The following is a 15,389-nucleotide window of genomic DNA, read 5'->3' on the forward strand; positions in this document are numbered from 1 at the left end:
TATTATATGTACTTGCATGGATAGTTTGCAGAAATTCTGGATGGTGCTCAGAATAAAACTATCGGCACTAAGCAGAGGTCACGTGACGGAGCCTTTAAGTGAGCGTGCACAGCAGAGCACAGTAGTACGGTCTTCGCGTCTCTCGTCAGCCAGCTGGTGCCTTTGGTTGTTCTGGGCGGCGTTTGTGCCGCGAATATTTCGCACTGTGATAGTGGGACTTAGAATAATTTGGGCGCGTATGAATTTTCGTGAATTTTGGACTCTGGTTTTACTCAGTAGTCGATTTAACAATTGACGAGATCTCGCATGCACGAACATTAGTTTCATGTGTTTGCCGCTTAAAACATAGACCAGATATTGAGTTATTTTTGTGCAGCCACCATCCTTATATATTGTGCAATGTTGAACTAAATGCTTAGGCTTTATCAGGGGTGCCCAACCCGCGTCCCGCATGAGGCCCAAGCAAGTATAAGTGCGGCCCAAGGAGTGAGCATCAATCATACGTTTGTTAAAAAAGATTGCATAAAATTCCATTTATGTGAAGTTATCACAAATTGAATATTTTCAATTTAAACTGCCGCCACATAATTCTGTTGTCTCTCTCTCTCTCTCTCTCTCTCTCTCTCTCTCTCTCTCTCTCTTTTTCCTCAGTTTTCCTTCACGATTTTATGAATAACTCCAACCATATCTCAACTACACTTCAGATGAATTCGCAATTGCGAATAATGACTACCATCGGCAGTATAACGGAATGACGACGAATTCGTCTGATGTGTTTTGTAACTGTTGTGGTCGCCGCGGTGCATCGTCATCAGAGTCACATAGGCACTGCAATATCGTATCGCATAATTCAACTAGTTTATTTCGCTAACTCGTCGCATTGCTATGATAAATTTTGCGTTATGCACTGTTCTGTTAAATGGTTGGGCTTAGGGGCGTCGGTGGACGGGCATCTCTACAGACAACAGCGAGCCACGTTGAGTTACAGACCGTGCTCTCTGGCATGTTCTAAAGTGTCGTGAAAATTATTGCGGAAGGGGATACACGACGGGAAAGCGTAGAAAGAGTTCCGGAGTAACGCTGTAATTGAGCGGTAGTCCTGTAATTAATGTCATGGTCTGCGTTTAACTAAAAATGATAGTTACAATGAAATGTCAGCTATTGTCCAATTCACGATTTTTCAGTACTATTAGAATCAGTGTCTCCTTGAAACTTTGGATACAGTAGGTTCATAAAAACCTTAATCCTATAACAGGCACTGAAATTACATAATAGGGTTAACATTACTGAAAGAACATTGGTGCAGCACATTTCACGCGTGAATAGGTCACCTGATTCAAGTATAGGATGTATGATTGTCACTCTGAAAGTTTTGAGATGAAACGCCACATCCCGGTAACTGTTAAGTTAGTATCACCTCTGTCTGGTTCAAGAATAGAAGTTTCACTGTTTGGGATCCAGCCAACATAAGCGTGAGATCCTGAATTTCGACTACTTGAGACGAATAAAATTTAGCAGTTGCTACAGGTACGTCTACAGCGGTTGCTACCGTACCACAACAACACAGCTGCTCACAGGGCAGCGAAAATGCGAACACTTCTTCAGTCGTCATAGCCCTGAGAAAGTCCTTATCTATCTTACTTACCTTCCTTCGTCCTCTCTAGGACATCGTTTTGTGTTTGTTCGAACGTCTGTGTATGACTGCGTACAGGTTATGAACGCTCACTCACGGAGATATGTTGTGCAGCCATAAATGTTTTACAGTTCTATTACTTTTGTGTCGCTGGATTGCTAGTCGCCACTGCCGCAAAGATCTACCTTAGCGCATACTCCAACTTTCCCCTTCAAAATGGCATCAAGTGATCTTCGATGGTGAAAAGAGGTTTTATTTAGATGGGCCAGATGGCATGAACTGAGGAGAGAGCAGCGGGAAAGAATGAGAGTAATTTTGGTGTTGGAAATGTCATGATTTGGACAGCCTTCTGCGCTAAAGATAAATCGCGCTTTGATTGGCTGAACACTGCAGTGAACTCTTAACACGTACACTGAGATGCTGACAGAATTGATTAGAATGTAAGAGGACTTACGGGACGAAAGTCTGACGTTTCACCAAGTAATGCATCTGTGTATGTTTCTGCTACAACCAAAAAAAGGTTTGAAGATGAAAATATCTATGTTTTGCTCTGGCCTGCACGCAGACCGGATATGAAAATGGAAGGCAATGTGAGCACGTACCGGTATCTGAGCTGAAAAGAGCGATACGGGAAGAGTGGGTGACAATTTCAGTGCAATAACTACAAACCCTAACAAAATCAACGCCGAAGAGAACTTTTTAGGTAACTAGAAAGAACGAAGGTTCGACAAGGTACTGAAGTGCTTACTTATGGATTCTTCCGTTACTTCTTGGTAGAACAGTTTCATATTTAAGGTTGAATAACATGTACACTGTTTTTGTTTCTTTCGAACTAGTTTTCGGCTAATTAGCCATTCTTCAGGAAACAACTGGCTAGCCTCTACGGACGTAGTCATTTGTTTCCTGAAGATGGCCTAATAAGCCGAAAAATAGTTCAAAATAAACAAAACTGTACAGAACAAAAATAGTGTAGTTGTCATTCAACTTAATGCTAACAATGCAATAACACAACAGGACACAAGAGTGCCTCTACATCAGTTTCCACCCTGAAAAGGCAAACGCCTCATTTTGCTACTCGTGTTATGAAAGAAACTTTGTAATTCTGTCTTATATGTAACTACTACTTCTATAATACATTCGTTACAGTAAGCTACAGATATTGTACAATTATAGTCGCAGGAATGCTATCTTTGTACTGATTTCCACTACTGTAGCGCCATTACGTACTAGTAGTTACTGTTGTATGGTGCTGTCGCTTAATTCATGTACCTGTTTCGAAGTATGTAACGACTCAATCTCTGGTCCATTGTAGGAACTATCTAAAACTTGGACAATACATTTTGATGAGTTATTCTCACTTTTACTGTCATAGATGCATGGTACAAAGCACGAAGTATGTGTGTAGAAGGTGAACTATGTGAAGAAGATGTTCTTCATAGATTTTTTCCTTTTTTTCGCAATCTGCAAACTTCACCGCATCACGTCATGTATTTCTGCCAGTAACTGAGAGAAAAACTTATCATTTATAACTTACGTAGTCAATATAAGAGTCTTACAAAACTGTGATATTTGTAATAATCTTTTAAAAATAATTTAGTTTCATGAGTGAAACACAATCGATCCCTTTGGTTTCCACCACTCAGAGGGTAATTACATCCAGTCGGTAGCCACTGTTCCAGGTTGACATATTCTACGTACGTGTCTTGATTTTTCATAAGACCTGCTTCCATTATCAATTTCAACGAGAGAACTGATCGTTATCTAAAAGATCATTAATTTTCTAATCCTTCATTCTTGTCGGAGACTTGAATGCATGAGCTGTTAATCTGATGTGATATAGTTTCGCACATCTGCCTTGCTATTTTCTGAATTGTGTGGATGACATTTTTCCGGATGTCTGATGGAATGTCGCCAGTTTCATAAATTCCCCGTAACCAACTTCAATAGTCGTTTCGTTGCCATTTCCCTGAATGATTTTAGAAACTCCGATGGAATTTTATCCATCCCTTCTGCCTTACTTGATTTCAAGCCTTCCAATAATGGACCCCCTCTGTCTTCCATATGGACTCCCATTTTCTCTCCTGCTCCCAGTGGAGGCCTTCAATCTACGCTTTCCCCCTATCCGTTCCCTCGTCTACTTTAAACGGTGGAGTTGCCATTGCCCTCTTAATATTGCCACCCTTTCTTTAATTTCTCCAAAGGTTGTTTTGACTTTTTTATAAACAAAATCAGTCCTTCCGACGACCATTTCTTCTTCGATTACTTCCATATCTCGTGCAGTCACTTCTCCTTGGCTGCCCTCCGCTGTATTCCTGTCTTTTCCTTAACATTTTTGTACATCCATCTTTCGTCAATCAACTGAAAAGTCTTTCTTCTGTTACCTATGGTTTCTCCGCCGTTACCTCCCTTGTACCTATGTTTGTCTGTCCAACATCTATGACTGCGCTTTTTATAGACGTCCATCCCTCTTCAACCGAACTGCCGACAGTGGCATTCATTATCGCAGTGTCTATATCATTATAAAGCTTCAAAAGCATTTCGTCACGCCTCAGTAGTTCACTATCCCACTTCTTTGACTTATTGTTCCGGACGATTCTCTTTAATTTCAGTTCACTTTTCATCATTACTAAATTGTGTCTGCTCCTTCGTACGCCTTACAATCCAATATCTGATTTCAAAATATCAAAATATCTGACCATGCTGTAGTCCATGAGGAATTTTCCCGTCTCTCCGGCACTTTTCCAAGTATAACTTAACCTTTTCAGATTTTCTAACAACTTATTCAGTACTATTAGCTGAATTTATTGCAGAACTCAAATGGTTTTTCTTCCTCCTCATTTCTACTACCAAGCATCTACCCTCCTCTAACACTGCCTTCTATTCTTTCCCTTGCTATGCACTCATATCGTTCACGATTATTAGATTATTATCTCCGTTTACATACTGAATTCCCTGTTCAGCATCCCCATGTACTTTTTCCAACTCTTCATCTTATGCTTGTGACGTAGGCACGTATCCCTGAACTACTGTTGTCGGCATTGGTTTACTGTCGAGTCTGATGACAACTCTATCACTGAACTGGTCACAGTAGCTCACTCTTGCTCTACCCTCCTATTTCTTGAAGCCCTATGTATCTGCGACAACTCTGGTCGCACCAAGCGTATACATTTTTGGTGAACCAATTATTAAAATAAACCACCTTATTGATAAAAATCTTGATGTATTACCGTTGAGTCCATGTAGAAAACAAAAAACTCCAGCCTCGAGCTTGTAGGTGCACAAAATGTGTACAGTGCAATTAACTCGTCACTATGGATGGCAAAATCCCGCTCCCCTTTCAGCCTGTCAGTGAACAACGGCCTTGCCGCAGTGGTAACACCGGTTCCCGTCAGATTACCGAAGTTGAGCGATGTCGGGCTGGGCTAGCACTTGGATGGTTGATCATCCGGTCTGCCGAGCGCTGTTGGCGAACGGGGGGCAATCAGCCCTTGGGAGGCAAACTGAGGAGCTAATTGATCGAGAAGTAGCGCCTCCAGTCTCGTAAACTTACATATGGCCGAGAGAGCAGTGTGCTGACCACATGCCCCTCCATATCTGCACCCAGTGACGCCTGCGGGCTGAGGATGGCACGGCGGCCGGTCGGTACCGTTGGACCTTCGTGGCCCATTCGGGCGGAGTTTAGTTTAGTTCCAACCTATCAACGATGCAAAGAAAACCACCGACACAAACCCTCTGCATATATACCCATAAATGCAAAATTGAAACAACTTTTGGCTAAATCTGAACTGGTTGTCGCCATCCATTTACATCAGCACACACCTTTAATCCAACAAATCCCTCTAATCCGCTAGCATAACCAAGAACATCATCCATTTTACTATATTCCAGAAGATCTATCCATTTGAACACCCACATATCCTCCAACTGGTAACCGTAGCCCATGAATCCCCCTTATTTCTCAACGTCCAAGTCCTACTTGTAGCGCAGTTGGTGAGTTGAAATTGCAGCTGCTCTCCTATCCTTAATATGTCAATGCCCTAATATGCCTATAAAATACACGAATGAATGAGTGTTGAATGACATCTTTTAATGTGAATAAATGTTAGCTACAGGTCTTAGCAATTAAGTACCCAACATTAAGCAGTTAACAAACTGCCTGTTGGCTTCTATCCCGGGCTCTTCGGCCGACGTTTGTCTGATAATTTTTCTGACGTTTCGCCAGCACCACAACGCGTTAGACCGACCATATAGTAAAACTCGCCAAAACAGAATATCATGCTCTACAGAAGAGATATTACACCCGCTGGTTCAGAGAATCTCTAGAACTAAAGAAACATGCGAACAGCTTCAACAAGAAAGGAAAAAGCCTCAAGGTGAACGGTTCCTGGATTCCGGAGCAGCAGCGAACGACCTTTGCAGGCAGCAAGGGGAGAACGTCACCGGAAATGCCCACGGAAAAGCCCTCAACGTTGGCGCGCCAGGTACACATAATCTGCGGCCGCGAGGTTGACTCCAGTCCACCATCACTAATGGAGGGTGAAGCTTTGACTATGCCAGCCACTGGTGCTGGCGAAACGTCAAAAAAATCATCAACAAACGTCGGTCGAAAAAACCGAGACAGAATCCAACAACCAGTCTCTAAAGAAGTGGCCACGAAAGCCTTATAAATTTTAAGCTGTTAATTATGCATCACTACGGTCACATTACGAAAAACTGCTGAACCCTCTAGACCGCCCACAAACCTCGACTGGCAATCCATAAGGTTGGGTGAATATAATTCAGTGGCGAAAACGAGATTTGCAAGCTTGCATGTCTTCCTGCAAGAAATTAATGGCTGCATAAGAAGCCCGTAGATGGAAGAACAGCAAATTTCTTGACAGAGCAGGACTAGGGACACAGCACCCTTGCCACGTCTGCAGTCTCGAATACTACGTTGCCGTGTCCCAACAACATAAGTAGAAACCTACCATTGTTTCATGGCATGTAACTGCAAGGGCAGGTAGTTCTGGACATGTCCCAGTATGTTGGTAGCGAATGTCGTGTGGTGGGACAGCAAGTCAACGGCAAATTTGGAACGGAGAGTACAAAGCCTTCAACGAATGGCTGTTTACTCACACTCACGCACATACAATCGTCAAGAACGACCTAATAGCAACGACATGTGAACCGCATCTCCACGTGAAGCAGTAGCGCCTCATTACAATCCATTATGACACACACACTCCACCATCTAAGTTCGTGATACGGGCCCTTCGAGAGAACGTTGTGGATGACTAGTTGATCGGAAGAATCACTACTTTGTCAAATTTAATGTTAGTGTTGTTCAGTCATAATACATTTTAAATCAATGCTCCCATTCTCACATGACTAGGTGCCAATCATTTATCTACTGTACATGGCTCTGTTAAGCTTGTTGGTTCACTCCACCTACTCGCCACTAATAAATGCTTTGATGTTATTAGTGGCATCACATCCGGACTTACGAAATTTTCGCCCTCTTTTAATGAACAATACGTATTATGTAACAGGACCTAGTACACATAAATGAAACAATATTCAATTTTATTGTTCGTCAGTATCTGCGTAATTATGCAATGCATGTAACCTAACGTAAATTACGAGATAAAACTCGGTACAAAGATCTTTTTACCATCATATTGTAAATTCGTGTACTGATACGAAAAGGGAACGCAACGCTGCTGCTATATTGTCTGGTCGACTAAATTATCTTGCTGTGTCCGTTGGAAGTAGAATGTGAGGTTGTGTGTTAACTATTCCTCATTACAAATCACAAAAATATTTTCTAGAGTATGGACTACATCATTTAGTAATCCCTTTCATTGAAAGTAATAATAAAAATATTGATTGTTTATCAAAGCAAATCTTTTAAACATGGAGGCTCTTTAGGCGCCATTTTTTTGCGCGATTGTAATTTACCATATCCAATACAACCTGCAATGATTTTAGTTTTACCAAGTCTGAAGGGAAAACATTATTTCTTTTCGTGGTCGATTAAAAATTTTCAAATAAATTGTCTGCCAAGCTAACTGTAGACCGTAGTTACTTTAATAAGCGCAAAAAAGAAAATCATAGCATTATTAATTATTCTTGCCTTTTTCATGCAATCACATAGAAAAATCAAAGAGAAATATTTTCACTTTCTGGTTCCAGCTTTTCTTAAAACGCTGCAGTCAAAGATAGAATTTCTAGTGATTGATCTACGTAACTTAAACCTTGACAATTACAAGATTCAGAAACTAAGTTCAATATTACGAATTACGTGGACTGTAACGATGTATATTGGTATGTTTGTTGGCAGGAGAGAGATACCTTGTACACAAGTCTTAATGATAATTATCATAATCTGATGTTCAGGACACACAACCGTCGCCTGAAAGTAGGAGACGAAGTTATAACATGAAACTTACTAAGCATTAGGTTGGTGCATGAGTTCGTAGCGTTTTTGTTTTGTGTGTTCGTATTCAGGTTGCTATGGCTTTACTTATCGATTCTCATTTTTTACTTGTAGCTTACTGTTGATATTTGAGTCTACATATTGTCATTTTGTCATTTGCAGATATGAAGTGACAAGTGGAGAAATCGGAACATTTCCGACATATTCTCCTGTTTGAGTTCTATAGAGGGGCGACAGTAGCGCAGGCAGTCAGAAGCATTTGCGCCGTGTATCGGGATAATGCCACAGGACAGAGCACGACATGACAATGATTTTCTCGTTTTAAGGAGGATCGTCTTGACAATCACGTATTAAAATGGAGCACCTACAGCCGTCGTTCTGATTTTATTTTATCATATTGCATCCAGTTTCTGTGACTCAGTAAACCATCTTCAGGTCTTAACTGACGCTGAAACCGTGAACTCCAATTGTTTACACGGTCCCATCAGTGGCTTGCATCTATGAATTGGCTTCATAGAAAACAATAGAAGCAATGTTGTCTGCAACCATCAACTGTTGACTTCGTTGGTAGTCGATGGTTGCAGACACAACACACACCACATCGCTTTCACAGTTTTCTACGGAAGTCAGTTCTTAGATGTAGGCCACTGTTGGGATCATGTATACGACTGGAGTTCAACCTCAGCGTCCGTTAACGCCCGAAGATGGTGTATTGAGTCACAGAAACTGGTTCCAATATGATAAAATCAAAACGAGGGCTGTAGCTGTTCCATTTTATTACGTAACTGAGCGGCTGAAGTCCCGCAGACCATCATCCACAAGGATGGACATACAAAAACGTTTTGACATTAGGAAGCCGGCTCAGCGTGAAGGGGTACTTCGTACCTTGGTACACTGGGCACATGTCATTTCCGACACTGAGACTTTGCCAGCTGAGCTGGCCCATCTTGAAGCTACATTTCGTCAAAATGGGTATAGTAAAAGACAGATTGAAAGTGCGTTGCGCTACCGACCAACTGTGCAAAGCGTGATTGATGATAATACTGAGTCGACACCTAAGTCTACTGCCTTTTTGCTTCCGTAGGAAGCACTTCCAAAAAGATCGGCCGTATTTTACCGAAATACCATGTGAAATTTGTTTTCCGACTTCCATCTAAAATTAGAGGCGTATATGGCATTCCTTGTAGCTGTGGCATGGCATACATACTGGTCAGACTACCAGGACCGTGGAGGACCGATGTACTGACATAAACGGCACACGCGGTTACAGCAGCCAAATCTGCTATTGCTCAACATTGTTTGGATACTGGTCACCCTATTTTATATAACAGTACCGAAATATTGGCATGCACGTCCAGATACTGGGACAGCGTTATTAAAGAGGCTGTTGAGATTGACTAAGCGAGCAACCTTGTAAACAGGGATGGAGGTTTTTGCGTAAACTCTAGGTGGATTCCTGCTCTCTCTCTCCCCTGTCAAAAAACAGAGGGACAGAGTCAATGTTACCTCACTTGCTACTTCGTAGTCTTTCTCTATCGATACCTCTGACTTTGGTCATCTTTGGTGGCACTCGTGTTCAGTGTATGTGTGTTATCTTTCCTGAATTACTCTAAGAACCGAAGTTTTAAATTTGTCTGTACATCACCTGTCAGTTCCAGTTTGTGCCTCGCAAACGGCAGGGTGCACTCCCGCCGAAATATCGGCGGTCGCTGTAAACATTACCTGGCTGAATTGCCATAAGTTGTTTGAAAATTGTATACGCCAGGAGAAACTCAGGTCTCACAAGCCCAGGATAGCTTCCAACAAAGGGCAACAAAACGGGGAGTAGAATATCGCCGACGTACCGCTGAGCTGTAAGGGTGCCGCAGATGACATCAAAAGGGCTCCCGCTATGAGAAGAAGTGGCACCCCAGACCATCACTCCCCGCTGCAGGCCCTATGGCAGGCGACACTGGTAAGACCCGCTTCGAAATGAGTACGAGCAGCGGTGGGACACCGACAGTCGCCCACCATATGGCCCGACCACCAGGAGTGATGGTCTGGGTGCCACTTCTTTTCATAGCGGGAGCCCTCTGGCTATCGTCTGCGGCACCCTTACAGCACGGCGGTATGTCGACGATATTCTACGCCCCATTTTGCTGCCCTGCGTGAGAAGCCATCCTAGGCTTTTATTTCAGCAAGATAATGACCGCCCACACACTTTGAGAGTTTCTACTCCTCTTCGTGCTTGCCAGACCCTACCTTGGCCAGCACGTCCGCCAGATATCTCCTCCACTGAGAACGTTATGTGGCCGGCCGGGGTGGCCGAGCGGTTCTAGGCGCTACAGTCTGGAACCGCGAGACTGTGTGATGTCCTAAGGTTAGTTAGGTTTAAGTAGTTCTAAGTTCTAGGGGACTGATGAGCTCAGAAGTTAAGTCCCACAGTGCTCAGAGCCATTTGAACGTTATGGGCAGGACCATCCCAATATCTCGGGACTTTGACGATCTACTGGACCAGTTGGACACAATTCGGCAGGCTATCCCTCAGAAGGATAGCCAACAACTCTGTCCATCAATGTCAAGCCGAATAACTGCTTGCATAAGGCCCACAGGTGAGCCACACCATTACTGAATTTTTCAATCTGTGAAGCTCTTTCTGTTGATTAAATCATCCAGTTTTTCTGAAATTGTAATCATTTGTTTGTCTATAAAAGTACGAGCGGCGTTTGAAAAGTCCGTGCAAAAATAAAAACTGCTTACGTGTTTGGGGTGAACCTTTTTTATTTTTCGACATAGTCTCCTTTTAGACTTACACACTTCGTCCTACGCTGTTCTAATTTGTTGATCCCTTCCGAATAAAAGGAATTGTCCAAGTTTGCAAAATAGCTATTAGTTGCTGCAGTCACCTCCTCATTTGAATAAAATCTTTGTCCTGACAGCCATTTTTTCATATTTGGGGAACAAATAGTAGTCCGAGGGAGCCAAATCTGGAGAATGGGGGGTGGGGCATGTGAAACGAGTTGAAATCCTATTTCCATTAATTTTGCGACGACAACTACTGAGGTTTGTGCTGGTGCACTGTCGTGATGGAAAAGGACTTTTTTGCGGTCCAATCGCCGGCGTTTTTCTTGCAGCTCGGTTTTCAAACGGTCCAATAACGATGAATAGTATGCACCTGTAATAGTTTTACCCTTTTCCAGATAGTCGATGAGGATTATCCCTTGCGAATCCCAAAAGACAGTCGCCATAACCCTTCCGGCCGAAGGAATGGTTCAAAAATGTTTCAAATATTTGTGAAATCTTATGGGACTTAACTGCTAAGGTCATCAGTCCGTAAGCTTACACACTACTTAACCTAAATTATCCTAAGGATAAACACACACACCCATGCCGGAGGGATGACTCGAACCTCCGCCGGGACCAGCCGCACAGTCCATGACTGCAGCGCCTTAGACCGCTCGGCTGAAGGAATGGTCCTCGCCTTTTTTGGTGCAGATTCTCCCTTGGTAACCCGTTGTTTAGATTGTTCTTTGGTCTCAGTAGTATAGTAATGTAGCAATGTTTCATCCATAGTGACAAAACGACACTTAAAGTCCTGCGGATTCTTCCTGAACAGCTGCAAATCATCCTTGCAACACTTCACACGATTCGGTTTTTTGTAAAGCGTGAGCAATCGCGGAACCCATTTTGCGGATAGCTTTCTCGTGTCCACATGTTTATGCAAAATATTATGTGCCCGTTCATTCGAGATGCCCACAGCACCTTAACTCTTCTGTCATCCATCACCATATCATGGATTTTATCAATGATTTCTGGATTCGTAACCTCCATAGGGCGTCCAGAACGTTCAGCATCACTTGCGCCCATATCGCCACTCCGAAAATTTTGAAACCACTTATAAACTGTTCTAATCGAAGGTGCAGAGTCACCATAATGTTTATCAAGCTTCTCTTTAGTCTCATGAGGCGTTTTGCCTTTCATAAAAGATGTTTAATCACCACATGAAATTCTTTTTCGTCCATTTTTTGACAATCACTCGACTTCCTTTATTAACACGAATGCCAAACACAAATAAATAGACCAATATGGCTGAAACTTCGTGTGCATTCTTTCCAAAGATGCTACTAACTAAACATGACCTCGATACGCGCCGGTGGTGCCACCTCTCGGACTATGCACAGACTTTTCAAACGCCCCTCGTTTTTGTTCTCCCCCTTGCAGAGTGTACGCTGCAGCAACGCCCTCAGATAGAAACTTTTTGATCGGCTCTTATATTTCAGGTACAAACGAAAGATTATCTTGGATCCTGGCGAAAACAGAATAAAATTGCCGCTCTATTCGAAACTGTATCAGTCGTCTTTAACGGGGTATACCAGGAAGATACACTTTTAAATTTAACTTGACTATAAGTATTTTGAGAAGATTATCATTTTTGAAAAGCAAGAATGTGCATAACTTTCCCAAAACTTTCACACTGACCTTCATAGTATGAAGTCAATACATGTATTAGGAACAGAACGAGGGTCACATAATTCAAAGCAAAAATATTGTAAAATCTTAGATGATGCACTAATTTATGACATACCTTGTCGGTCGTTATGGACTGACGCCCACTAGCGTACCACGACTGAAATTTAAGTCCATATTCATGTCGCCTAGAATATCTCCATCTGAAATGTTCCACTCAAGCTGGTGCTGTGGGATGATTTTGTACTCTTCTTTGTAAATCACTTGGCGATCGACGGCCACCGACTGAGCTGCAATGAAACGCTGGCTGGGAATGCTGTTTGTGAAGATAGTCTTCACAGTCCTGGAACTGTGCTGGAACTGATATTCCTCCGTCTTCACAGTCCCGTAACTGTGCTGAAACTCGTATTTCTCAGAAAATTCTTGCTGAGCCGCGGGACACTGGCAGTGTTGACGAAACGGCGTCTCTGGCTCCTGGAACACTGCTTCGTGTGGAACGGCCTCCTCGCACTCTGAGAGAACTTCATGGAACGTCTTCAGAAATTGTGAAGCGTTTCCAATACGAGTTTCTTTCTCTACTTGCTCCTTACACAGAACGAGGCGACTGTCTTGCAACCAAGTCTGTCTGTCTAGAGTCTTCGCAGGCCTGTCGACAGCTGTCTCGTGGACTGACCCACACTGGCAAGTGGGCGGGCTGATCCGGTTCTGGCATCGTTCGGGAAACGCTTGAGGCTTGTGCCATCTGTAAACGTTCAAAGGAACTAACTCTTGTGGCTGCGGAGAAGCTCTAGGGAGCTCTACGCGATTCATTTCTAGCAACTCCTCGAGTATACGCTGCTTCTGGATCTGCGGTCCTGGGTAAGGTGGTATTTGTGACAGTGTCTGCTTGGGCATTTCGTAATCTGCTTCAAGCTGTGAACGTCGAAACGGCTGTTGCTCCCACTGGTCGGCAGGCAAGAGCGGATGACGCCACTGTTCTGTCTCACTCGGCTCTATCCACCTTGCGTCTTGACCTCCAGCGTAGTTCTCTGGACTGCATTCTGGAACCTCCATGGCAACAACCTCGCGGCTGCAATCCGTGTCAACAAATTCTTCTGCGCGGACGTCAGGTGAAGCACCTAAATCGAACACTAGCTCGCTCCCACGATCCGCACACCATTCTTTTCCAAGTGTCTGGTTCGTTGCTTCTTCGACAATAATCACGTCAGCATCTGCTTCTCCTGCTTCTTCGACAATGATCACGTCAGGATCGTTTTCATCTACTTCTTCGACAATAACCACGTCAGGATCTGCTTCTTCGTCATCAGGACTTGCAGGTACGTAAGCATCAATGTTGTTAATCAAACTATTATCGCAAGTGGAAACACGACTATTCTCTGGTTGAGGACATTCATAAACTTCTGCATTAATCAACGAATCCCTCACTAGTGTGTTGCATGGGGTTTGTGAACATTTATTTCTTGCACTTTTGTTTTTAGCTCTTAGAGAACCTCTAGTCGTAACATCTCCGTCCAGAAGAATGTCTCCAATTATCCGATTATCACAGCTCCATTCTCCACTCGCTGGCTCTACATTTTTCGAAGAACTGGCGGTTTTACTGCGAGATCTCTCACTAACATCGTCTAGATGCGTCTCCCTACTAACATTTTGTGTTCTCCCCGATCGTCGTTTATTCTTCACTTCCCACATGCCGTTTCCATTGGACACCAGAAAAAGTTTCTTTACTTTCAGTGGTCTTCCCCTGCGCTTCTTTTTCTTCTGAGCCGAACTGCGACTGCGTGGCATACCAGGCTGTCTGCGTTTTCTTCTCCTTTTCTGAAATTAAACAAACGATAATATCAGGTAAAATGGAAGTATCGTAACAAGTATGGTTGCAGCCACCTCTGTGGCCTAGCTGTGAGGGAAAAAAATGGTTTTCGATTCTTTATTATATATTTTATTCTATGACAAACTTTTCACATACATACATCAAAAAAGTTTTTGCATCAGCCTGGTTCCCAGAACTCCTGAAGATAGACGTTAAGTGTAGATATTGTGTCACAGACACAGTCCCGTTGACTGTTAACAGATGTCACTTAACCCGACAATGGATGAGCAGCGCCTGTCACACGGAGGGGGTCCGACAGCCGATCATTTCCAATCATTACACAAGGAAGGAGGTACACGGCTCGTGTTGTCTGTAGTACAACCATGCCTAGATGCTCAATACTGCGGTTCGATCGCGTCCGCATTGTTACTTTGTGATAGGAAAGACTCTCAACAAGGGAAGTGTCCAGGCGTCTCGGAGTGAACCAAAGCGACGTTGTTCGAACATGGAAGAGATACAGAGAGACAGGAAATGTCGATGACATGCCTCGCTCAGGCCACCCAAGGGCTAATACTGTAGTGGATGACAGTTACCTATGAATTATGGCTCGGAGGAACCCTGACAGCAACCCCACCATGTTGAATAATGCTTTTCGTGCAGCCACAGGACGTCGTGTTATGACTCAAACTGTGCGCAGCATGCTGCATGATGCGCAACTTCACTCCCCACCTCGACCTCCATGGCGAGCTCCATCTGTGCAACCACGACACTACGCAGCACGGTACAGATGGGCCCAACAACATGCCGAATGGATCGCTCAGGATTGGCATCACGTTCTCTTCACCGATGGGTGTCGCTTATGCCTTCAACCAGACAATCGTCGGAGACGTGTTTGGAGGCAAACCGGTCAGGCTGAACGCCTTAGACACACTGTCTAGAGAGTACAGCAAGGTGGAGGTTCCCTGCTGTTTTGGGGTGGCATTATATTGGGTTAGTGGTCTTGGAAGGCGCCGTAACGACTGTACGAATCGTGAATGCCATCCTCCGACCGATAGTGCAACCATATCGGCAGCATGTTGGCGAAGCAT

General features: G+C 43.6%; 1 protein-coding gene across 1 annotated transcript in view; it reads right to left on the reverse strand.

Annotated features, from left to right (window-relative positions):
* LOC126195338 (uncharacterized) overlaps positions 1-13,573 on the reverse strand; it is a 29,599-nt gene extending 16,026 nt beyond the window's left edge. The window contains exon 1 of the mRNA XM_049933912.1: positions 12,613-13,573. Within this exon, the coding sequence (XP_049789869.1) occupies positions 12,624-13,547 (924 nt within the window). The 5' untranslated portion in view covers positions 13,548-13,573 and the 3' untranslated portion in view covers positions 12,613-12,623. The remainder of the gene's footprint in view (positions 1-12,612) is intronic.
* Between the last annotated feature and the right edge of the window lie 1,816 nt (positions 13,574-15,389).

The sequence above is a fragment of the Schistocerca nitens genome, chromosome 7 (genome assembly GCF_023898315.1).
Source record: "Schistocerca nitens isolate TAMUIC-IGC-003100 chromosome 7, iqSchNite1.1, whole genome shotgun sequence".
Classification (NCBI taxonomy): Eukaryota; Metazoa; Arthropoda; class Insecta; order Orthoptera; family Acrididae; genus Schistocerca; species Schistocerca nitens.